Source organism: Hypanus sabinus, chromosome 5, assembly GCF_030144855.1.
Source record: "Hypanus sabinus isolate sHypSab1 chromosome 5, sHypSab1.hap1, whole genome shotgun sequence".
Taxonomy (NCBI): domain Eukaryota; kingdom Metazoa; phylum Chordata; class Chondrichthyes; order Myliobatiformes; family Dasyatidae; genus Hypanus; species Hypanus sabinus.
This window is the reverse complement of record NC_082710.1, coordinates 22,932,328-22,957,991: the sequence shown is the minus strand read 5'-3', so window position 1 is coordinate 22,957,991 and position 25,664 is coordinate 22,932,328. Positions and strand designations below refer to the sequence as shown.

At 37.8% G+C, this 25,664-nt stretch overlaps 1 protein-coding gene across 7 annotated transcripts in view; it reads left to right on the top strand.

The window, feature by feature from the left end:
- Window positions 1-4,776: 4,776 nt before the first annotated feature.
- Window positions 4,777-25,664, top strand: part of epb41l4a (erythrocyte membrane protein band 4.1 like 4A) — a 223,575-nt gene continuing 202,687 nt past the window's right edge. For 3 of the 7 annotated variants that reach the window (XM_059969540.1, XM_059969537.1, XM_059969536.1), the window contains exons 1-3: window positions 4,777-5,608; window positions 6,052-6,476; window positions 8,963-9,007. In XM_059969540.1, coding sequence (XP_059825523.1) covers window positions 6,378-6,476; window positions 8,963-9,007 — 144 coding nt within the window. In that variant the 5' untranslated portion in view covers window positions 4,777-5,608; window positions 6,052-6,377. The other 4 variants (XM_059969539.1, XM_059969535.1, XM_059969533.1 and 1 more) reach the window with 3 other exon arrangements.

The window sequence follows — 25,664 nt, the reverse complement described above, 5'->3', positions numbered from 1 at the left end:
TGTGTGAATCAGTAACTCAGCGCTGTAAGTTGTTCTGTCAGCCGGTCATTCTTATTCCAAACTTCTGGTTTGATAGTTGGATCTTAAAGGAACCTTCCTTGCAGGGAATTATAAATTACTTAAAATAACAGTCTGAGTCCCAGCGACTCAGAGTTACAACTTCTGTCTCTAAGACTACCAAGATCATGAAAACGGTTGGAAAGAAGTAATACACCCAAGGACCCACTCCAGCAAGCTATACAGTGACTGAAACTGTTCGCTCGAACACCTTTGTGGACAATTTGGCAATGCTTTCCTCAGCTGGATAGCGAAAATATATAGATGAGGAATTGTCAGCTGGGGAAAAGTCTGGAATAGGGTCTCTGCTCATCAGATTCAAAGTCATTGATAGTACAGTGGCAGTAGTAGCAAGTGTGTATCATTCAAAAGTCACTGTTTTAAGTGAACAAACTTATGCCACAGTAATAGCCAAGAATGCCGAATAGGTCTGTCTCTCTGATTGTCTATGTGTCTGTTTTCAATATCTGATACTTTTCATTGTTGAACATTAGTAACTCTAGATGTTTTTCAATTCTAAGCATATTTCCTACAGATAAAAATGTGAATGACCTGCCATTATAAGCTATATTTTCAGATTTTTAAAAACCAAATTTGGAATATATGTTATATAACCTTTTCAAATGCATATGAATAGGTCTTTAAATGACTATTGTTAAAATCCAGACATCAAATTAATTCAAAGTTTCGATGTGCATCTGCATATAATTTAAACATTGGAATGGTGAAATTATGAACTTGTGATTTATCGCAGTGGTTCCACATTTAGAAAGGTTTGTTACTAAGTACAGTCAATGATATCATCTGTGTATTGAGGGAGAGAAATGCTTTTAGATGGTTGCTAGGGTTTGTGTTGTAATAACCACCTTGAAAAGCATTTGAGCCATTAAAGCAGAGCTCTCAGCTTGACAGGTCAAAATGATGCAGTGTGATTGTTAAGGCTGCAGCCTTGTCAGAATTTTGTGCCTAGGGATCAGGGACATTTACAAGTAAAATGCAACCTCTCAAAGGCTTGCCATGGACACCAGGCGATTTAACAAAATATGTCGCTCACAGAGAAACGATGCTTGGGTAGTTGCCAGTGGGAAGGTCAGAGAGGTCCAGAGGTTGAATTGAATTCTGTCTCAAAGGTCAATGTAAAACTAAAGTACTGTGTAATAAAACTCTAACATGGAATTCTGTCGCAAGCAATTTCTATTACACATTCATTATTAATGAATGTTTAAAGATTTTTTTCATCCACTGCACAGAAAGTAAAACTTCCCACACATTTTCGAGCACATTAAGTGCTCAAAAGATCATGCAGTTTAAAACTGTTCATGAAACTGGATCACACTTTTATTTGGATGAATGCCATTCATCAATACTTCATTCAAAGCGCAGCTGCAAATTACCAATTGGACAGAATTTATTGATGATCTACAATTAAATTGTCCATTGGGAACTGAATTTCTCTTTTATTGATGGATGTGGAGAGGCAGCTGTGAAATAAATTGATTTGAATCTCCAAGTGTAAATCACCTCTTTCCTTGCTGCCCCCTTTTCTGTTTTGGACAAACCATGACATTTTAGCAGGATGGGCATGCTGAACTGAACTGTAAATGCAATTTATGTAAAGGCAAAAGATTAAAGTAACTTCCAATTATTTTGACGTTATCACATTAACATGACTTTTCTGTTAGCTCACAGGATGCTGTACTAAGTCTGACAGAAGCCAACTCCAAAACAAATGCTCCTTCAGAGGACACTTGAATGCACCACAGACAACAATGTTGATCCCTGAACAATGTGACAAAGCACACAATCGATGTTTTGAATAGTGGCACATATCAAAATAAGGCAGGTGAAGATCCCATCTTCAGTGAAATTAATCTCTGATAAATTTGGGAATTTCCTAATTCTTACTTTGAAAGACAGACACAGATCAGGAAAAAGGTTAAAACCATTACACTCAATTAAAAATAAAATTAATTGACAAGGGTTTTTGAGTGTTCAGGTATATAAAATCTGAAAATATCTCCTAATATAATTAATGACATTTCAGCACTTGTTTTAACTCTGAAATAGAAACATATGAAATCTAATTATCACCAAACTGCTCTGGAGGCAGTTTAGTGATAAAACATGCTGAAACACTAAACATGACAACATGGCTAATATACTGTAGGGTAAAAATATAATAAAACAACAAAGTGACATTTCTGTCTTTTAAGTATAATGGTAGGTTTGAGATCCACTTTAATACATGTGAAAAAAATCCATTTACAACCTATTTCCAGGGAGATTTTTTTTACTTTTACACAGAAAGTCCGGGGTCAAGCTCCACTCAGAGGTTTAAGCACATAAACTAGGTGGACACTCAAGTATATTGCTAAGAGAGCAGTGATTTGTTGGAGATGCCATTTATCAGCCTGAATGTTAAACAGAAGGCCTGCCTATCCATTCAGACATACATAAAAGATCCCAGGGCATAAGTTGAGAAAAGTCAGAATACTTCCACTATTCTGGCTTGCAATTCCCCTTCTTAAAGGGGTAAGTGGTGAAATAATCACATTTGCCATTGGGATTTTGCTACCATGTTCTAAAAATAACAGGGAGTACACTTGATCTTTTTAATTAAAGGTGAAATATTTGAGGTTTTTTTCATGACTTGTGAGGAACTGAATAAATGGAAACACTTTCTTTTTTTTAAATCTTATTCCAGTAGTGGATGTCACAAAGTAATGTGACAATAAATTTTTCTTATTTAAAGCAAATATTGGGATAGAGCCTGCCATTGTGCTACATGATTTAAAGATGAGTGAGTACTCATTCAGTTACCTGAACTGTAATAAAGTCGTATTATACTTGCCTTCTTGCTACATGCTGTACTCTATTTTGTACATGCAGTATAGCAGTAGATTAAAAATAGATTATTACTGACTATATTGAAATGAATGTTAACATTGATTTTTTAAAAAGCTTGAAAATAAAGAAACAAAATGCTGAGAATCTTTCAGTAGCTGAAGACAGAATAAAACAATTCAGTATTTCAAGCACGGCCTTTCAACTGATCTGAAAGCACAAAGATAATCAAGCATTCTAGATAAATTGAAAGAAAAGCTTACCTAACTTAAAATACAATTTCACAGAAATAAATGTCTTGAATGGCTTGCAACAGATGGTCCCAGGTGGGGTTGAGAGGGATAATAAATCATCCACAATCAAATGGCGAAGCAGACTCAATGGGCCAAATGGCCTAATTCTGTCCTATGTTTTACAGTAAGCTAAAATAAAGCATGGATGAAATAAAAGAATGAATAATTAATGATAATACAAGTGACAGATAGCTTCTGACACCAAAATTAGTTAATATGCTAAGGGTCATTCTTAAGGTTTGCAATGAACTTGGTTGAAAATTTGTAGCTAATATGGGTTTGCCAGTGGTATGACAATGAAAGGAGGGGTTAATATGATAAACTGCAACTAAGATTTCCTTTCCTATTGCAAAACATCTATTCTCAGCCCTTTTCTTTTTCTCAACTACATGCTACCCTGTAACAATTCGATCTGAATTCATGGCATCAGATTCTACATATAGTGCAGTATATGGCAGTGGAACCAATTATCACACTCTTCATTACTTCTTTCAATCTCTTTCAGAGGAGCTAAAATTCCTTTCATAAAATGTAAACACAGGGAAGATGAAAGCCATCATCTTTCAGTCACACCCTCGATACCCTCATTGTGGATTTCATCACCGCTGCTTTTGGATGAATCAGGCTATTTGAGGTGTTGCCACACCACAGGAAGGATGGAGAGGATGAGAGGCAGAAAAGGTTCACCACCACGTTGCTTGGATTAACTATAAGCAGAGGCTGGACAGTCTTGGATTGTTTTATCTGGAGTGTCAGTGGTTGAGAAGTGGACAAAGCCATGGGAGGTAGTGATTCTTTTTCCCAGGGTGGTTATGTAAACAACTAGCATTTTTCTTGGTGGTGTCGGGCAGGGTGAGAGGGCTGGTGGGGGGGGGGGGGTGGAGAAGAAATGTTACAGATGAGGCAAGTTTTTTTTAAAACTTCAGGAATAGTAGGTGACTGAAGTGTGCTGTCAAGGGAAGCAGGTATGTCAGTGATATTTAAATAGTTACGTGAACAGGCAGGGGCTGGAGGAATTAGTATGGATTGGAATGGTAGTCAGCACGACCTCGTGCGAAAGGGCGTCCTTGCTATGCTGTACTGTTCTAAATTCTACTTAATATTGCCCACATGCCTTTGAAACTTTCATTCATATTATTTTGTCTTCAGTTATGAAGATCCCAAAGCGCTCTTACTCCCCCCCCCCTTACATAAATCCATCCAAAACGTTACTATTGGACCCGGTTCTCATTCTCCAACGTAATTTAGATCCCTGTGGCATTGTAGTCCATTCTTTAGCAAAGCTTGTTTAACCTGTCTAATTTTAACGCGAATACTCACATGAACCGTCTTCTGCTTTTGAATGGTAAAACTGTCAGGTAACAGGATGTGATTACCATCAGTTTAAACAAACTGTTTACAAATACAATGTCGCCTCCACCTCGCTATCAGCATTTCAAACACTTTACACATGTCCCGCGTGATTTCGTTCTCTAATACCTTGACATCCATCAGAGCTTTTTCAGGCACTGTTTTCTTAATCAGGCTAGTTTATTATCAGCTGAACACTATTGCCGCTAAGTAAACACTTCAGTTCCTACCTGCAATAAGTGCTTCTTCATTTTTGTTTTGTTTCCAACGACTAGATTTTCTCCTTCAAATGTTTGATTCTCATCAATATTAATGAAGGAAATCTGGGCATCGAATAGTTGGCAAGTTCATCACAAAGCCCGAGAATTGTGTTTTGAATGACCATGGTTTACTATCAGAGTTGTCCTTCGGCTGTCAATGTTTTTGACGCAGTTGGCTGAGTTGTGCGAATTTTTTTCTGGATTGAAAAGTATGATGGTGGCAAAGTTTAAATATTTAAAAAATGCCGTTTCACATCAAGCAGAGGTTAATTATTGTTTAGTGGGAGAACCATGAAGATTGAAAGAAACGTTTATAGGTCTGAAGCACGATCATCTTTCCCTTGCGAAAGGCTGAGTGCAGTTGTCACGTTTGCAAAGTTTGCTGTCATTATCAACCAACAGTATCTTTTGTATGCAATAAACAACCCGGGGTAATTGATTACCGGTGATAAGCAGCAGCCTTTGTCTAACAAAGACTGCAAGCTCCAAGCTGCCAAGCGGCGCGGGTGCGCGCGCGCGCGCCGGTGCCGGGCTCGCGCTCCGTTGCTGCGGGTGAAAGGTGAAGGGTGGCGGCGTCTCCTCGGTTACTGGAGCCGCGCTGGGGTCAAGCGGAGACGCGGTGTGGGCGCAGGAGAGCGGGGGACTGGGAGAGGAACGGAACAACGGAGGCATGTGAAGAGTGGCAGGAAGCGCCGGGGAGACGTCGTTCGGCCGCCGACTGAGCTCCGAGACCGCCGCGGGATGTGGGTCGCCTCGGCGTCAACCCTCCCGGCTCGTGTTTGAAGCCATTGAGAGAAGTGGGAGGTGAGGTCCAGCAGAATGCAAGTTGGCAGAGGCAGGCGAGAGACATTCCCTGCGGTTCACCATCTGCTGTCGTGGGGACAGCGACGGTCGCGGGGCAGGTTAATCTCCCAGAATGTAATTTAGAAAAATGATCAGCAATGTTAAATAATGTGTCAACAATTGGCATTTGTGGTTGCTGTAGATGCAAATGTGCTTGCTTCTTGAGGAGCAAACATTCAATTTACCCCTTTGCTATTGTGAAGAGGGGCGTCTGCGGATCGTGACTCGGTCGTAAATTTAGACCATGAGCAATTTAATGTGAAAGTATCTATATCGTAAGAATCGGGAGAAGATCGTGATTTGATTTTGGTCCCTATGATATTCATGAAATCTCTATCATACTTGCGGTGTGTGTGTCTGTGTGTGTGGAATTATTTAACTGAAGGCTCCTTTTGTTCTTTCAGATCACCCATCCCATCGTTCCACCAGCTCGCCGAACTTACCTGTTGTCGGGCTTGCTTCTACAGCGCTCATTTTAAAGGATACAACAGTTTGCATTGTATTTGTTGCGGTTTTCCATCACAAGAGAGAAAAGATATTCTGCACCTGGTGTTTCATGTTACCAATTGGTACGTTTTCTGTTGTTCAGATATGAAGAAGCGACACGGTGCAATGGTATCCTCATCAATGCTTGCTTAACTGGACTTTCAACTCGATGTTTTAAAATCGCGGACGTTCAGAGGACTTTATATCAAGTTTCACTCCCATTTCTTCTAGTTTCAATGCAGCAATGGGTTGCTTCTGCACGACACAGGAAGAATTCTATTGCGAAGTATTACTTTTGGACGAGACTAAGCTTACCCTAACCGCTCAGCAACAAGGAATAAAAGTAAGTTAACCCCAATACAGTTCTCATGGCACCTGCTGATTTCTCTGATACAGTAACGTTTGTAGTTGGGTTAGTTTATTCTGTCAAATTCTTTCTTAATCTGATTCTGTTTGTAACATTCATTTTCGCTTTACTGGGGTTCAGGAAAATGGCAGGGAATGGTTGACCATCTTTGAACATAGAACATAGAATAGTTCAGCGCAGTACAGGCCCTTCGGCCCACAATGATGTGCCGGCCCTTAAACCTTGCCTCCCATATATCCCCCCCCCCACTTTAAATTCCTCCATATACCTGTGTAGTAGTCTCTTAAATTTCATAGTGTATCTGCCTCCACCACAGACTCAGGCAGTGCATTCCACGCACCAAAATGGCAGGGAATGGGTTGACCATCCTTGATTGTGTTTTTTATATATGTAATTTATAATATAGACGTGTGCACAATTGTTACCGTTTCTGAACCAGGACATAAACCACTTCGTATTGTCTTGCCTTCTGTCACCAAAGGGAATAGATTATGAATAAAACATTTTTTTTTGTTAATGATAGTGTTCTTGCAAAGACTGTGAAACTACTTGGCTGACTCCTGGGCAGTTAATTATGATTGGTGACTGTATGCAGTATTTCCATTAATTAAAACCTTTTACCTATCACTCCTTTATATTATATTTTTTAGTAGGTTTATAGATAGTGACAGCTCTGTATTAAGGTGATTATTTCTTGCAAGAACATCAAGCTGAAATGATGCAGGGCAACTTGTGCATTTATTTAAAAAGAAGTCACTCTATCCTCCTACAAATGAATCTCAAGTCAGTTTGCATATCAGTACCAGCAGAGTGTAACCAAGTACCCCTAGTGTTAGATATCATCAAGGTAGCTGAGCAGAACATACCACTATGGTAAGTTTGGGTTATGGTGGTGACCTTATTCCATTATCTGTGCTATGACCTGAAAACAGATTTTGTAGTTTTCAGTAAAATAGGATTGCTGGTTATAAATCAAAACGACATGGCAATTCATGCCATTATTTTGATTGTTTTTTTTAAAAGCTCAGATCATTTGTTGGATGTATGTGCTGTGGCAAGACTATTTAACATTCATTCCTGATTTCCCTTTGACCAATACAGACCAGTAGTCCCATGGTGCTGTCAGGTTTGTAATCCCAGGATTCTGGCCCAGCAACTGTGCAGGAATGGTGAAATGTTTCTAAATAAGGATAATATGTTTTGTGGAGTGGATTTGGAGATCGTGAGATTTCCATATACATACTGCTGTTGTCCTCGTTGGTAGAGGCTGAATTGTTGGTATGTGTGCTGGAAAAATATTGCATCTTGTTGAAGATTCAGGGTTGCTTAATATAATTTTCAGTACACAAGTGTAAAGGAGGACAAAAATATTGTCACTGCAGATCTGATGCAGCACAAAAGAAACACAATAAGATAAAGAACACAATCATAAAAAACACAATAGATGTAAGTACATAAGGTAGCTTGTATACATTGATTGTATGTCCAGAAAGTGATGCCAGGCACAGGAGGGTCTGTACATAAGGATCTGTATAGTAAGCCTATGGTGCACAGAGTAAGTTTTGATAAAGTTTCAATGAAGCAGGTCACATTTTCCTGGAAGCTATTGGGCTTTCTTCAAGTTTTTGGAGCAGATGTGACTGAATATGGACAGTATTGTTAGAGATGAGGCCAAGTCTCTCTGTTAGCCAGGTCTCAATGCATATTAACAAATTGCTGCATTATTTGAAGATTCATAAAGGTAATTAATTATCAGAGAGCCCACACTTTTAACCAGGGCCATTAATGAAGCTCTGAAGATGATTGTCAGGGGGCTGAGATGCCATGAAACAATACAACCATCTTCCTCAAAGGAAAGTGTGACAGAGAATTACCATATATTTTGATTTGTTCAAAAATGCAAGGTACCAATTTTGATAACAGTTCAGGGCAATATAAAGGAAAGGATCTGAAAATGACACCCCATTCTAATCATTGTGAAGTCAGGGTTCTTTTGAGTTGCTGTGATTATTTACATGTTTAGAATGTGCTCTTATTTTACATTCCTTGTGTTCCATGAAACTAAATGTTCATACTACAAAGTACTATTAGTGTGCAGTAAAATAAGCACTCTACATTAAAGTGTGAATGTGCTTTTCAAATTTTGGTAGAAATCATTTGAGAATTTAAATAAATTAAAATAATCAATTGAAGTGGCCTAGGAATTCTTATCATTGATTAGAAAGCAGCATGTCCCAAGATTGGTATTGATTTAGCATGTGGTTAGTGTCTCACCTGGATGAACATAGAAAATCATGCAATATTTTTAATCATTTAATTTGTTGCTGTGAAGTACACCTTTGGATTAAACAATTAAATTATGAGAAAATACATAAAGCAAAATTGGTAACACTTGTATAATTGCCAATGTTGTCATAGAAATTCTTTCTGGATTGATATCAGCATAAATTTTATGCTTGTAGGGGATGTTCTCAGATGTTACATGGATCAGAGAATCAGGCATGCAGGTTTGTGCATTTAATTTTAGAGACTGATGATCATACAAATTAAGATGGGCGCGGATTGGGTGGAATAGTTGGTGTGCCCAGTTCTTTCATCAATACTTCTGTCAAATATGATTCTATGTGTGTGTGTGTGTTCACCCTTAACTCCTGGTGGATTCTGTACCACAGCATAAGCTTCCTGAATTTAGCCTCAAATTGCTCTTCATTTGTTTAACAGATGAACGATTCTATTATAAGTAGAATTTGTTGTGAGTATAATTAAGTGTTCACGCACAATGTGGTACCAGTTTGCATCCTGTTTTGCAGTGAATTCATCATTAGGGTGGGTTTTGTACAAAGGCTTTTTTTTACAAACATGAAAACTCCCGGTGGGGGGGGGGCAAATACTTTTTATAGGCTCTGTATTTTTATTCTAGCATGTTCAAATATCAATCAAAGAAGTCAAGACAGTTCTATGATGTTTGAACAAACATATTCTAACTATTGTGGTTTAACATGACTCCAATGCTGTCATGATTAGACAGCACAGAAAGGCTCTTAGGCTCGTGTCATCTCTGCCGACCACAATGCCCATCTAAACTAGTCATGCATTTGGCCTGTATAATCTAAACCTTTGCTATCCACATACCTGTACAAATGTCTTTTAACCTTTGTTTTGCCTCATTTAATTATTCCAAATTTACCCTGTAAGAGTAAGATCCATTGATGTTCCTAATAGAAATGGTTCAAGTTTAAGTCTTTGTGCTATGGTGAATCTGCTCAGGTGTTTCTTATGGCAAGGCAGTGAAATATTGTTGCATCAAATCAGGAATTTTATTATGAGTACTGCATTGTAAACTGCTAAAGGTTTGTTCAGTGTTCATTGCCTTTCAACAACAGTTACTTCTGGGGAATCAGGCCTGTGGTGGTGAGGTACTCCAAACTCGGTGAAGCAGCAGTAACACATTTGGAGTGTGGGAGGTAGAATTACTTATACAAAATTTTCATTCAGATTTTTTTAGATTTATGCACTGGTTTTGAAGAGAAAATGATCAATACCTGTGGCATTTCGTAAGGTGAATAATTGTGTAAATATAGGGATTTAACACAGCTGTAAGGTGAGAATGGAACAGACATAATGAGAACATGCACAGCTCTAGCCAAGTATTAAAAGGGCAGTGAAATGTATATCAGTGACTAACAGAGAGGCAAACAAAAAGGGCATTATATAATTCACGGTTGTTGATGTTAAGATTCGAAAGAACAGCTGATATTAGGTGAAGCTTGTGGAAGGAGAGTGGTTGGGCATTTAATAGACAATTGCTTCACTGTTTCAAAGGGATGTATAATCTCACAAGGTATAATCTGAAGAAAATGCAGTATTATAATTTGCTGATATCTGAACTTATTACTTTTTTTTCTAGAATTTGTGTTCCCGGAATTGCTTACACTAAGAGAATTAGTGGGATCAAAAACCAGTGGAAAATCAATTCCTTAAAGATTGAATTATTTGTAGGTGTCAGTTTTCCAATTATTGTAATGTTTCTTTTATTGCTGAATGTGGTGGTGTAATGGAGGACTTCTGGCAGAGGTCAAAATATTTTCCTGAAGGAGTTACTTGGTTATGAATGGAAAGTGAAGGCTTTATTTCAAATGTGTAAACTTAAAAAAACACTTTTTTATGGAGGTTTTAAAATTACAAAAAAATTAAAAAGTTTTCCTTTATTTACCCACCTTCCAGTAACTGAGTTAACCAATTGAACCCTTGTAATTGGCAAAATAACCAGAGACGTAGGAGGAAATAGTTTTCCTTGCCTGTTTAGGATTTGCAGTGCATTACCTAATGAGACAGGATATAAATATTCTATCATTGGCTATGATGGAAATTAAAGAAACCATTTCTTCTCATTTATTTATTTAATTTCCATCTGATGAGTAATGTAGAATAGTTATCTCCTGCTCTATGAGGCAGTACAATCCGTAGTGAAACGTGGAAGGAGGATGAAAGTAGGACTATTTTGATTGGTCTTCAACAAAGCTCATACAGGCTTGCTGAGTAGTTTCCTTTGGTGGTAAAATACAAATGCTGGAAATCCTCAGCAGATGAGACAACATCTGTGGAGTGAGAAACTGAGTTGACATTTCAGATTGATGAACTTTTAACATTATGCATTTGGTGCCCTTTAGTGTTGTGTCTTTATATGGGATGTGTTTCATAATCTGAAGGCTGAACTGGTGAAATGTGATGTTTGGTCTAGTCTAGTGTACATCTGAAAAAAGTAAGTTGCTGCTCTTTGTCATTCTGATACTTCCATCCTGTAAATATTGCATACTTGCATGGAAAAAAGGCTCTTTTCTACGATATATGTAATTTTTTTTGTGGTTTGCGATGTATAACATTTGACAGTTAAAATTACAAACAGAAATGGAGATGATTAGAAACAACTTTGAAAGGCTCTGAAAAAGTTTGTGGAAGTTAAGAATCAATCAAAAATAGTTTTGCAATTGTGTTACTGATAACAACAAGGGAGGCAAACGTTCATATTTCACTTTTGTTAGAGCAAAGTCCTTTAGTACAATTTTCCTTTCCACTTATGTTGGAAAATTGTAGAGAATCTCTTTTTTTCGAGGCTCTTAATTGTGTGATTGCATTGACAAATTAGTTTATGACATGTGATTTAGTTTGTTGGGCTTGTGATGCAGTCATCTGTTTGTATTGTCACCTTGAATAACCTCAGTGCACTGACAATGATGGAATGGCAAAAATTAGTGCATTGTTTCTGTTTGCAGAGGGGGGTGGATTATCGAAACAGAGTACAGTAGTGTTAGAATGAACAATGGGTATTATATTTCAAAAGGAAATTATATGCAAGGTATTTAATCTGAAAGGAGGAACATTAAATTACAACTGAGAATCCTAAGGAAATGCTATAAATTAAGCCCTGCACTCTGTCTACATTGGGCTCTCAAGCTTTTGTATGCATGTCATTTCAACTCCCCATTCCATATTGAACTGTTTTTCCTTGGACTTGTCCATTGCTAATGAAGGACAAATATAAATCGGAAGAACAGCATCTTGTATTACGTTTGGATAGCTTACAGCCCAATGGTATGAATACTGAATTCTCATATTTCAGGTACCCCACAACCCTACTGCTCCCCTCCAACATGCAGTACTCACTTGTTCATGTAGCTTCCTTCTTCCCTTTGTTCACTCCTCCCACTTTCTCCCCGCTTGATTCCATTTACCCATCACCCCACCCCATCTGGCTCCATCTATCATATATGCCTCTATTCAACTCACCTCTGCTCAACTGATTCCATCTTCTCATCATTGCCCTTCACATCTAGTTTAGAATCAGGTTTATTTTCACTGCCTTTACATAACGTGAAATTTGTTGTTTTGTGACAGTGGTACAGTGCAAAGGCATAAAAAAGACTATACATTAAAAAATATAGAAATGGTCCAAAACAAAAGGAATAATGCAGCAGTATTTGTCAGTGCATGGTCCTTTCAGAAATCTCATGACAGAGGGGAAGATGCTATTCCTGAATTGTTGGTCGTCAGGCTCTTGTACCACCTCCCTGAAGGATGTAATGAGGTGAGGGCATGACCTTGATGGTGAGGGTTCATAGTCATAGATGCTTTCTTCTTAAAGCACCACCTCTTGAGATGTCCTCAATGGTGGGGCTGGCTGAGTCTGCAACCCTCTATTGAAGTGATCAGTTTTTGTATCCCTGTTGAAAATTGCCTTCCATTAATTCTGTGGCTACATTCAATAGCAATGTGTCCAGCCATTTTATTTGCAGATTTTTTTCCTTTTGCATAAAATGTTATAGTATTTTAAATTATTTTATTGTAAGTCCCTCCCCTTTTTAAAAAAAACACATTATTTTTTCACTATTGTTCACAATATCTCAGGATATCTGGGTTGGTTGTTTGCTTATCGTGGTATTATGGGATAGATGAGATCAATCCCACATCAAGTTCTATTGCATTCTTCAAGCTATTGTTGACCTGTTGTTACCTGGTGTGTATATATAAAGCATTATTAACACTGAATGTTTGATTGTACAGCAGGTTATTAATATGAATTTACTATAATTGAAATTTGGAATGTACATTAGCTTATGTGTGATAGTAGAATCGCATTGTTTTTTTGTTTACCTAATTGATTTCAGAAATTGTTTTATTCTTCGGGAGAGGATGATAGCTTGATTGCTTGAGGTGTCTCAGCTGACTTTGTCTCTTGGCTGGATGTACTCCTATCCATAGACATCATTGTTGGGATTTAGCATGGAAACCATAAGACCATGAAAATGTTTTGTAGGAAAAGGTAGTTCTAAAAAATTATTACAATTGAGCATTGTGACAACCATTAGCAACAGCTTTAGGGATTATTTTAAGGGGAAAATAATTCTAGTTGAAAAAATCTTAACCCCGAAACCAATTAATTTAATTTTCACAGTGACGATGAAGTACATAATTTAATATCCCAGCAACTTCTGTGTGTTGTGATACGAGCCTTAGTCAGGTCCAATATTCAGCCTTCTTTTGTGCACAGAATTTGTTGTACGAACTGGCAATGTAATCCAGTGAATTTAACCTCCCCCACCACAACAAAATGAAAATTTCTGACATCCATCCTAATTCTATGATTACATAATATACATTTTCTACCATGGTACCTAACTTACCTAATGCAGAAGGCCTATCCACATGGGCACTAATCCTTCTATTATGATTAATATCTTAACACATAATTCACACCAAAGATCATTGCATTATAATATTAGTTTATTGCCTATAATAGTTGCAAATAGCAGATCAGTTTTAATTTATGCTCTTTGTTAATAACGTTATTTAAAATTGTAAGACCTTGTAGACGGAAAAATAGAACTTTAGTTGCTGCAATAAAAATGCAGTATAACGTTAGCAATTAATTTATTATTTTAGTTAATGTTGAGTAGTTTGAATTGTGTTAATATCTATTTACTGCTAAAACAAGGTGTCTGCAGACTTAATGAGAAGTGATGTTAACTAGCAAGTAGTGCTGATATTAGTATGAAGATGACTTCCAAGCATGAAATGGGATTGAATTGTGTTGTGGAAGATCTGATGACATGATAAAAGTAAGATTCTGCATTTTCAACTCAGTCATACAATTTGAAACCCTCAAAAATTAATGAAAATCTACATAATACTCAGTGAGACATTTACCAAAATAACTGAGACTTAATTTATTGTTCACTCACCCTTACCAGGGTATAGATTTCCCTGTGAAAATTTATCAGGAGACCAGACTCGGCTCTCTCTACTGTATTGAGTACAGGCCAAGTGTGACACTTGAGGTAACCTTCAAATGAATATTTCGTATCAGTGTTGTCTGTCCTGGGGTCAGCTCAAGTCTAGTGACAAGCTATAAATGAGGGCTCTGGTGTAATTGACTGATCTTCATTTGAAGAATTAAGGTCTTCTTACCTTGCTTGCTTCAGGCACTGGGCTAACAACTGCAAAAATAAGGTTTTATTTGGTAAAAAACAACTAGTTAAATAAGAAGTGCTGTTTAAACTTCTGTTTCATGGTCAGTCTCTCAAATCCCAGGAAATCCTTGCAACAGAGTAAAATTTGGAACCAGGTCAAAAACTATTTAAGAGGTGTTTTTAAACTCTCCTAAGGACATAAATTGCATTAGTAAAGATTTAATTCAACTCTTAGTATCTCAGTGTAAGCATTTGGTTGTTCACAGGCTTCCAAAAAATGCTCTGGTAAACTTTGAATTCAGGCTTTGGAGCAAGGTTGTGAACTCACTCCAAAAATGCCAGAATTTCACCTGCTCCTAATCCACCAGTTATTGAGGAATGGAATTCTCACCTATTTTACCTGAATTTTCAATTCATAGAATTGTACATTAAATAAGGAAACAACATCTATTTTACCACATTGAAAGAATTATCAAGTGGTTCCCTTTTCAGGTTTCACAGTTTCTGTATGATATATCAATTGCAAGTTACTACTAATTTTTTTTCACATGCTGCTGAGACAGATTATTTTTTGATGATAGCAACTCATTTTCTTTTATAGATAACATCTTGTTGCTCTTCCTTATAATCTTAATTTTCTAGTCTCTGCCTATCTCATTTTTTTATCTATGTGGGGAAAACCATTCATAACTTTGTGGAAAGAACATCAAAGTTAATGTTTCAGGTGGAAGAAACTCAGTCTCTTTAGGTTTCTCTTTCTGTACATGCTGCTTTACTTATGGAATATTTCCAGTATGTTCTGTTTTTATACCAATATTTCCTGCATTGTTGTGATGTTACTATTGAAATGAAAATGTAGTTTAATAAACGTTTTACAACTGCTGATATATTATTAAGCAAAGATTAAAAATTATGAAAAAACTGAGGAACCTGAGGAAAGTCAGTAGATATCAGCTTTGAGCAGTGCAAAATGTATGAAATAAAGTCATACTGTTGCAAAGTTTTAGTTAACAGCTTGATATAATATAAGTAATAGTTTAAGATAATAAATAATTGGTTTACAATTCTAGAATTTGTTTTTGTGGATCCAAATGCTGCTTCAGCATGCACGTTAGGTGAGAGGAAACAACATTGAAAGGTAGATTGTGATTTAGCATGTAATCTGAGCAGAATCTCTAATAACAAAGATTTTCTTTGCCTTTTGTGCTTAACGATAACAATCTATAGTTCTTACTGGATGTCCATTTATCTTTTGTCTTGGGGCAGGTAATTTTAGGGTTTGGCGATATACGATCTTGGTTCTGATACAGACAGTTTACAAATTTTTCTATCCTTTGTTTCACCAGCAGTCATTTTGGTCTTTTATTCCATACATCTATTTCTTTTTGCATTAGTATTTTAAGCTTGAATATGTTCACTTTCTTAAAGCTAGCAGAACCGAGATTTTGTTTTTTTAAAAAAAAGTTCTATTGGTAAACAGATGTATGCTTCATTAGCATCCTACCAATGTTTGTTAAGAAAAGTTGCTGTAGTTCAATTATTAACCTTTTCTGAGCTGGTTCCTTTTCTTTCGCCCCAATGTATATCATCATTGGATCATTTGGTCAATTGAAATATGAAATTTAATTTATTTTGAGTTTGTGACTTCATTTGTAATTCTTGAATAATGATGAAAGTGAATGGGATTTCAATACAGGTTTAGTGATTCAGAGTCCTTCATCAATGATCTCCAGGTGTATGTTTGAATGGAGTTGGAGCGGCAGGATTTTTAAATTCAGTTCATTTCATAAATTAATAAAAAATGGTATAGGCAATAGTGAGAAATCTGTGACAAGGAACTTTCCCTCCTGTTAATCTTAAAGGCCATATTCATAAGTTTGAAACAGACCATACTTCTAGACTGCTGAACCAGTGGAACTCTCCCAGCATAAGCCTTCTGTATTTTGTATGTTTCATTGAGGTTGCTTCTTACTTTTAATTCTAGAGAATAGAAATACTGCCAGTTTCGCCTGTCTTCGTGCATCAGATCTCTGGGACCAGTTTGGTACACCTTTGCTGCATGTTTTCATGGCTGATCTTCCCTAGATCTCAACTCCTTCTGTGCCAGTTCCATAGAGTCCTCATGTACTTGATCTTTTAAAAATGTATCCACTTTCGCTTTAAATGACTCTAGTGATCTAGGCTACAAATCTTTAGTGGCAGAGAATTCCCATGGACCTCAGTTTCACATGATTGTCTTTATGACACTCTCCAAGCAGTTGAAACATCTACCCTGCAATATGCTGCAAATGTTACAGTAAGATCCCCCCGCCCCTTGCTCTTTTAAACTCTGGAGAATATAAAGTTGTTAGCTGTTTGTGAAATATCCCAGAAAAGGGCCTATTGAATTTTTTTTTCTTCTTGGCTACTTCCAGTGCTTTATAGGAGAAAATATGCTGCATTCCAAACCTATCTTCATTCTTCTCTTTCCAGTTATCTATAGAATCTGTCCCCTCTGTGATACATCTTTACACTCCACAAACACTGCCAGCATCTTTAGCTTATTAATTTGCTTCCCAGTATAATTGTAGATGGTATAGCATTTGCCCTTTACCCTTTACAATGTCCAGCCTATTGTGATCCATTGATACACTGTATTTACTGCAATACATTTTGCAGCACTTTATTGAACACAAACTTAGAAAATAGAACCAGGAGTAGACTCCCTGGTCCCCACCATTCACTATCATCATTGTTGATCTATCTGTCCTGTACCCCAACCACTATTTTGATCTAGATCCCAATAGCACTCAATTCCCTGATCTTTCAAAAATATATTTACTTCCCCTTTTAAATATGTCTTATGCACTTGCATCCAGAACTTTCTGGGCTAGATGGAGTTTTGTGAGAAGAAATTTCTACACAGCTCAACTTTCCATAACTGCCTCCTTTCCCTTGTACGCTCATTTGAGACTCTTCCTAAAAGAAGGAACTTCTCAAAGTGCTGCTTGTCATTCCGTTATGGATCTTGCATGTTTAAATAGATCACCCCTTATTCTAACTGTTGTAACCATTTATGATTAGACTTCCTTCATCCTAGGAATTGGTCTTTTCTTCACTGTCTTCATTGTCAATTTATTCATTCTTTAATTCTCAAACTCCAGGTGCAGTCTCACAATTGCAACACTAATTTAAAAAGTCAACTCTCTTGCAATAAGATGCCAGTATGCCATTTGTCTTCCTACTTCTTGATGCAACTGCTTAGTAACATTTTGTATTGCCTAGATTCCTCTGTATTCCACTCACTTACAATCTGTCATTTTGATAATAGACTGCTTTTAGTGCTTCCTACTAAAATGCACAACCTCACACAATCCTTCATTAAACTCTATTTGTCCTGTTTTTGTCCACTCACTCGACCGATCCATATCTGTTGCAGAGTTGCACTGCTGTATATCTTTCCACTTATTTTCATGTAATTGGTAAACCTAGATGCCAATGCTCCCCCACAATTCCTTAGTGTACGTTGTAAATGGTTGAATGCCAAGAACTGGTCCTTGCAGCAGTCTACTGGCTGCATTTTTTTTTCAGTCTGATAAAAATCCTTTAGTTCTGACTCTTTGTCTTCTGTGTGACAATTGGTCTTTAATCCATGTCAGTAATCCCAATATCAATTGCTCTTACCTTGTGTGTTAACTTTCTATTTGGCAACTATCTAATGCTTTCTGAAAATATAAATAAACTATATCTACAAGTTTCTTTTTATTGATTCTGCTTGTTAAATCTTCAAAGAATTCTGGCAAATTCGTCCAATGTAATTTGTTTTTCATAACATCTCGTTAACTTGGTTTGATAACGTTACATTTCTCTAAATGATTGGTTATTGTTTCTTGCTTATTGGCTCTGGTATATTCCGAACATTAGTTATCGAGCTAACTGCCCTTTTATTTCCCATTATTTCTTCAACCCCACCCTTGAACAAGGGAGTGCATTGAAGTTCTCCTGAAACTCAGCAGGTTTTGGAAAACTTTAACAAATAGGCTCTACTAACTGCAGCCATTTCCTTTAAAAACCTAGGATGCCAATCAGTTGGTTCCAGTGACTTGTCTGCTTTTAGACCCCTTAACTTTTCCAGTATCAATTTCCCTCCTGATATGTACGACTTCAGGTTCTTCCATACCAGTTGAAACTAGCTCATTTGTTATTCTTGAAATATTTAAAGTGTTCTTCACTGAATGATCAGCCACGAAGTGGTGGAGCAGATTCGATGGGCCAAATGACCCAATTCTGCTCCTGTATCTTATGGTCTTACTTTTTTAACATTGTTTGCTACTTTTCCCTAATGATCAATTTTCTCTTTCATCATTGGCTCTTTAGGCTTTTGCTATTGATTCCTGAAAATTTCTCAGTCTATTGCTACTTTACATTCACTAGTTTTTATTTAATATTTTCTTTGACGTTCTTTCTTAACAATAGAAAGTTCATCTTTCTTATTGAGCCCCTCTTTCTGATTAAGATAAAGCTCTGGTGAGTATAATGAAATAGCCTCTTAAATATCTGCCACAGTTGTCTACTGACCTTCTGTATTAAGAGTCCATTCTAGACAACTCTTCCTTCATATTTTTGTAATTGCCCTTATTTAAATTGAGGGCACCGATTTTTGTACTTAAGGTGTTCACTTTAAACCACGTCTGGAATTCCATCATGTTGTGATTACTACTCTTTAGAGGATTGTTAATTTACAGTATCTTAATTCTACTTCATTGCTTGTGACCAACTCAAAAATAGCATGCCTCAGCTAGGTTCTGTAATTCTTCTCTAAGAAGGAATCCCTGATATACTCGCATAAAGTCCTTTTCTAGAGCACATTTGCCAGGTTGATTAGTCTAATCAATATGCAGATTTTAAAGCACCCATGGTAATTCAACTGCCTTCTTTGATATTTCCAACCTTTTTTTTAGTCTGATGAAGCTGCACTTTGGGTCTTCTAGACCATTACCACCCTGCCATTCTTCCCTTGGTATTCCTGATTTCCATCCAAATCCAATCAAACTCATGTTAACAGCATGTATGTCAGTTCTCTCAATTGCGCTGACACCTTCCTTGATTAACATTGCTGCCCCTTGGGTCGGCTGGTGGCACAGTGAGATCAGCGCCGGGCTCGAGAACGGAGGTTCCTGAGTTTGATACAGTGATAGATTGCTCCTGAGTGCACTCTCCCCCCGTGCCAGGTTGCTGTCGAGCTCGCAACTTGACCTCGTTAAAAAAAAAACATTGCCACCTCCAGTTTAAATTCCCATGCGAAATATTGTGGAGAATCAAAATACCCAAGCCCATCTCCTCTCTGTTCCTTGTTTATTTTGTTTGGAACATCAGATAAACTCTTATTGAGTTGGCATTCTTGGTTACCTTGCAACCAGATCTCTATAATAGCTAACTTGTTATTTCTATTTGTGTTGTCAGCTCACCTATCTTGTTACAAGTGCAGTGTGCTTTCATAATACAATATTTAATTGTTCTAAATGCACTTCCTGCAATACTCTTTTACTTACCGGTACATATTTCTCCTTTCTTGTATTTGATTTATATCCTTCCCTTCATTATCCTAACCCATGCTCCCTTTTTTTTTGACTTATTAGACTTGCTGTGTTCAGGAAACTCCCTACTTCTAATTAATTGAAAGGCCAGTCTGTGATCTTTGATCCTATCTATGTGCCTGGACGTTGATCCCAGCATTTGTAAGTGAAGTTGCTTTCTAATGAAACAGCTTTCTCTTTCACCAGTTTTGCATTATTGCCTCATGAATCAGAACTCATTACTCCTCCACAAATCCTTGTGCAAGATATTTACCGCTCCTTTGCCAATTTGCACATGCTCATGCTATTTGAATGCTCCCTCTCTTGTTCTGCTTTCTAATTTTGCCCCAAGTTTCTCTTTGTCCCTCAGTAGAACCTCCGTTCTTGTCTTACGTATGCCCGCTCAGTCCCTGTCAGATCCTTTCACTTCAATTTTATTCTCTCGCCCACAAGGGGTGTAGCCCAACACCAGACAGACAAAATAATTATGGGATTCCTTGTTATTTCTGCAGAGAGCTGGTGCCTTTTCTTCTCTCCCCTCCCCCCCCCCACCAGATGCAATCCCCTATGACTTCGACATTTCTCTTTTATCCCTTCACTTGAATGGTTTCTTGTGCCGTGGACAGCTTGCAATCCAGTCTATGCCCTCAGTCAAACAAGGAATAAGAATCCTATCCATGTTCAGCAAGGGTATGGCTGAGGCTCCTCTAGAATCCCTCAGCTCCCTCTGTCTTTTTTTTTTGCAGTCAAACCATCTTCTCACTGATTAAATTTGAAATAATTAACCTAAGACCGCTTCCTGGAACATGGTATTGAGGAAACTCACATACTCTGCTGCATCTAAAACTTGAACTCCAGCTCACTGAACTTCCTCAAGAAGCCAACATTTGCTGCAGATATAGAATGGCAGTCCATGCCGGACTAGAAGTAGATTAAGTAGATATGATTTCATTATTTTAGACTTGCACTCGTTAGCTATACTGATATCCCCTGATTTAAATCTCTTTTGAAGACATTTTCTCCACAGGTTTTTCCCCTTCTGGATTTGAGAATACGAAGGCCACAACATTACCCAAACATAACAATAACTTGTCTATTATTTTCTGAATGATTAAGAATGGAATTTATTGATTAAAATTGTTCTCAATAAAAAGGTGATACTTTAAAGAAAATGTATCCTTTGTATGGTTATTCTCTGCTTGAATTCAGTTTGCCACATTGTTCCTCCTTAATCATTTCTGATATAGGTGAAGCCTCTGGAAATTTGGGAGGCTTATTGTTTTCAAGTTAATTCATCCTACACTGAACATGAAGACCAAACATTACACATATTGATATATGCTGAGAATAAGTGCAAACATAAATGTTGAAGTTAGTTTATAATGGACAAATTCATAAAACATAACTTTTAGAATGGATGTATCTACTTGAAATTGGAAATACCACAGTGTCAGCTCAATTGGGGTGGCAGTGCTCTCCAACTTGTAGAGCTTCTGCCTTCTGACTCTTGTGACTTGATTTCAAGTCTGGAGTTTGCACATTCTCTACGTGATTGAGTGGATTTGCTTTGAGTGCTCCCACACTCCAAAGGTGTGGATTGGTATATTCATTGTCACTGTAAATTGGTCTGAATAGTGGTAGAATCTAAGGAATTTGTTGGGAATGTGTGTAGGACTAAATGCGACAAGTATAGGATCGGTATGGGCAGGTATTTGGTTGGCATGGTCTACCTATCTGATTCTAATTGTAATCAACTATTCATGTGGGAGAAGATGCAGCTTATTCTGTCCTAATATTGTGTATTTTTCCTCTTAATCACTTCTATTTTGTAATCGCGAATAGTATGATTTACAAGAGTTCAATTTTTTGTATGTGGGCCCAATTACTATATAATTCTATTATTTTGCTGTGAGTATCATATTAAATAATTTTGTTAAATGCTGTTATTGACAGCTTCTAATGGGCCATTCTCTTTCAAAGTTATTTTGAAATCCCAAGATATTTAATGCCATTGATCAAGTAATTAACTGACAATATTTAGTCAGGTTAATGTTACTGAAAACAGTAACCAGAATAGAATATTAGAACACAGCAGCACAAACACAGTCCTTTTGGCCCATCTAGTCCATACTGAACTAATATTCTGCCTAATCCCGTTGAGGTGCAGATGGACCATGCTCTCTGTATATCTCCCATCCATATACTTAGCCACATTTCTCTTAAATGTTGAAATTGAACATGCATCCACCACCTCTGAGCGCACATTCCACACTGTCACCACCCTCTGGGTGAAGAAGATCCCCCTCATATTCCCCTTGAACTTTTCAACCTTAACCCATGACCTCTAGTTTTATTCTTACCCATCATCAGGGGAAAAAGCCTGTTTGCATTTGCCCAATCTATAACCTGCATAATTGTGCATACCTCTATCAAATCTCCCCTCATTCTCCTACTCTTCAGGAAATAAAGTCCTCACCCATTCAACCTTTCCATATAACTGAAGTCCTCAATTTCTGGCAACATCCTTGTAAACTTTCTCTGTACTCTTTCAACCTTGCCTGTAGGCAGGTGACTAGAACTACACATAAAGCTCTAAATTAGGCTTCAGCAATGTCTCATACAACCTCAACATAACATTCCAACTCCTGTACTCTATATTTTTATCTATGAAAGTCGAAGTGTCAAAAGCTCCCTTTATAACCCTATCTACCTGTAATGCCACTTTCAGAGTTATAGAGAAGTACAGCACAGAAACAGGTCCTTCGGTCCATATCTAGTCCATATTTGAAAACATTTAAACTGCCTACTCTCATTGACATGCACCAGGACCATAGCCATTCATTCCCCTACTATCCATGTACCTATGAAAACTTAAACTTTGAGATTCAGATCACATGGACCATATGTGCTGGCAGCTCATTCCACACTCTCCTGACCCTCTGAGTGAAGAAGATTCCTCTCAAGTTCCCCTTAAACTTCTCACCTTTCACCCTTAACCCATGACCTCTAGTTGTAGTCCCACCCAACCTCAGTAGAAAAAACCTGCTTACGTTTACCCTATCTATGCCCCTCATAGTTTCATATACCTCTATCAAATCTCCTTTCAATCTTCTATGTTCTAAAGAATACAGTTCTAACCAGTTCAGTCTTTCCTTATAACTCGGGTCCTCCAGACCCAGTACACAGTACTCCAGATTAGCCCACTAAAGGATCAGCTACTGTGGATTGTGGTAAAAGAACCCTTGGGGGCAAGTGATCATATGATTGAATTCACACTGAAATTTGAGAAGGAGAAGCTAAAGTCAGATGTATCAATATTACAGTGGAGTAAGGGGAATTACTGAGGCATGAGAGAGGAGTCGGTCAGAATTGATTGGAAAAGAATACTGGCAGGGATGGAAGCAGAGCAGTAATGGCTGGAATTTCTGGAAGCAATTTGGGAGGCACAGGATGTATACATCCCAAAGAGGAAGTATTCTAAAGGAAGTCAAAGCCAATGTAAAAGCTAGAGAGAGGGCAAAAAATAGAGCAAAAATTAGTGGGAAGTTAGAGGTTTGGGAAGCTTTTTAAAAAACCAACAGAAGGCAACTAAAAAAAATCATTAAGAAAGTAAAGTTGGAATATGAAGGTAAGAAAGTTTCTTCCGATACATATATGTAAAAGAGAGATGAGAGTGGGCATCTGACTGCTGGAAAATGATGCTGGAAAGGTAGTAATGGGGGAAGAATTTAATAAGTACTTTACACCAGTCTTCACTGTGGAAGACACTAGCAGTTTGGTGGCAGTTTCCAAGTATTGGCATGAAGTATGTGAAGTTACTATAACTAGAGAGAAGGTTCTTGGGGAAACTGAAAGGTCTGAAGGTAGATAAGTCATCTGGACCAGATGGTGTACACCACAAGGTTCTGAAAGAGGTGGCTGAAGAGATCATGGAGGCATCTTTCAAGAATCACTATATTCTGAAATGGTTCCTGAAGACTGGAAATTTGCAAATGTCATTCCACTCTTCAAGAAGGAAGAGAGGCAGAAGAAAGAAAACCATAAGCCAGTTAGTCTGACCTCTGCTTTTGGGAGGATGTTGGAGTCGATTATTAAGGATGAGGTCTCAGGGTACTTGAGGCACATGATAAAATAGGCCATCAGCATGATTTTCTCAAAGGAAAATCTTGCCTGAAAAATCTGTTGGAATTTTTTTAAAGAAATAAGTAGCAAGATAGACAAAGGAGAATCAGTTGATGTTGTGTACTTGGATTTTCAGAAGGCCTTTGACAATTTGCCACATATGAGGCTGCTTAACCAGCTGTGAGCCCATAGTATTACAAGAAAGATTCTAGAAGCAGTAGTTGATAGGCAGGAGGCAAACAGTGGGAATGAAGGGAGCCTTTTCTGGCTCGCTGGCTGACTAGTGGTGTTCCACAGGGGTCTGTGTTGGGATTGATTCTTTATATATTATATGTAAGATATATTTAAAATACTGTATGTATGCCTTTTATGATATGAATGATGGAATTAATGGCTTTATTGAAAAGTTTGTAGTCATTATGAAGTAAGGTGGAGGGGCAGGTAGCTTTGAGGAAGTAGAGATGCTACAGAAGGATTTAGACAGATTGGGAGAATGGGCAAAATGTGTATGGTCATGCACTTTGTGGGAAGAAATCAAAGGGTTGACTATTTTCTAAGTAGAAAGAAAATACAAAAAACCAACGTGCAAAGGGACTTGGGAGTCCTTGTGCAGGATTCCCTAAAGGTTAACTTACAGGTTGAGTCTATGGTGAGGAAGGCAATTGCAATGATACCATTCATTTCAGGAGGACTAGAATATCAAAGCAAGGATGTAATGTTAAAACTTTATAAAGTGTCTCTTGGGGTATTGTGAGCAGGTTTGCCCCCCTTATCTTTGAAAGGATGTGCTGAAACTGGAGAGGGTTCAAAGGAGGGTCACAAAAATGATTCCAGGATTGAATGGCTTGTCATATGAAGAGCCTTTGATGGCTCTGGGTCTGAATTCACCAGAATTCAAAGAATGAGAAGGGGATCTCATTGAAACTTATCGAATGGTGAAAGGTTTGATAGAGTGGATGTGGAAAGGATGTTTCCTTTGGTGGGAGTGTCTAAGACCAGAGTATACAGTCTCAGAATAGAGAGATGTCCTTTTAGAATGGAGATGAGGAAGAATTTCTTTAGCCAGAGAGTGGTGAATCTGTGGAATTCTTTGCCACAGCAGCTATGGAAACCAAGTCTTTATCTATATCGAAGATAGAGGTTGATAGATTCTTGATTGGTCAGTGTATGAAGGGATATTGGGAGAAGGCAGGAAATTGGGGCTGAGGGGAAATTGGATCAGCCATGATGAAATGGCGCAGCAGAGTCTGGGCTAAATGGCCTAATTCTGCTCCTATAGCTTACGGATTTATGGACTGGTATTCCCAGCTCCCTTTGTTTTACCACACTCCTAAGTGCCCTACTGTTCACTGTGTAAGATCTACCCTGGTTGGTTCTACCAAAATGCAAAGACTTGCACTTCTCTGCATTAAATTCCATTTACCATTTTTCAGCCCATTTTTCCAGCTGATGCAGATCCCTCTGCAAGCCATGATGGCCTTCCTATTTATCCACAGCACCCCCCCTCCCCCCAATCTCGG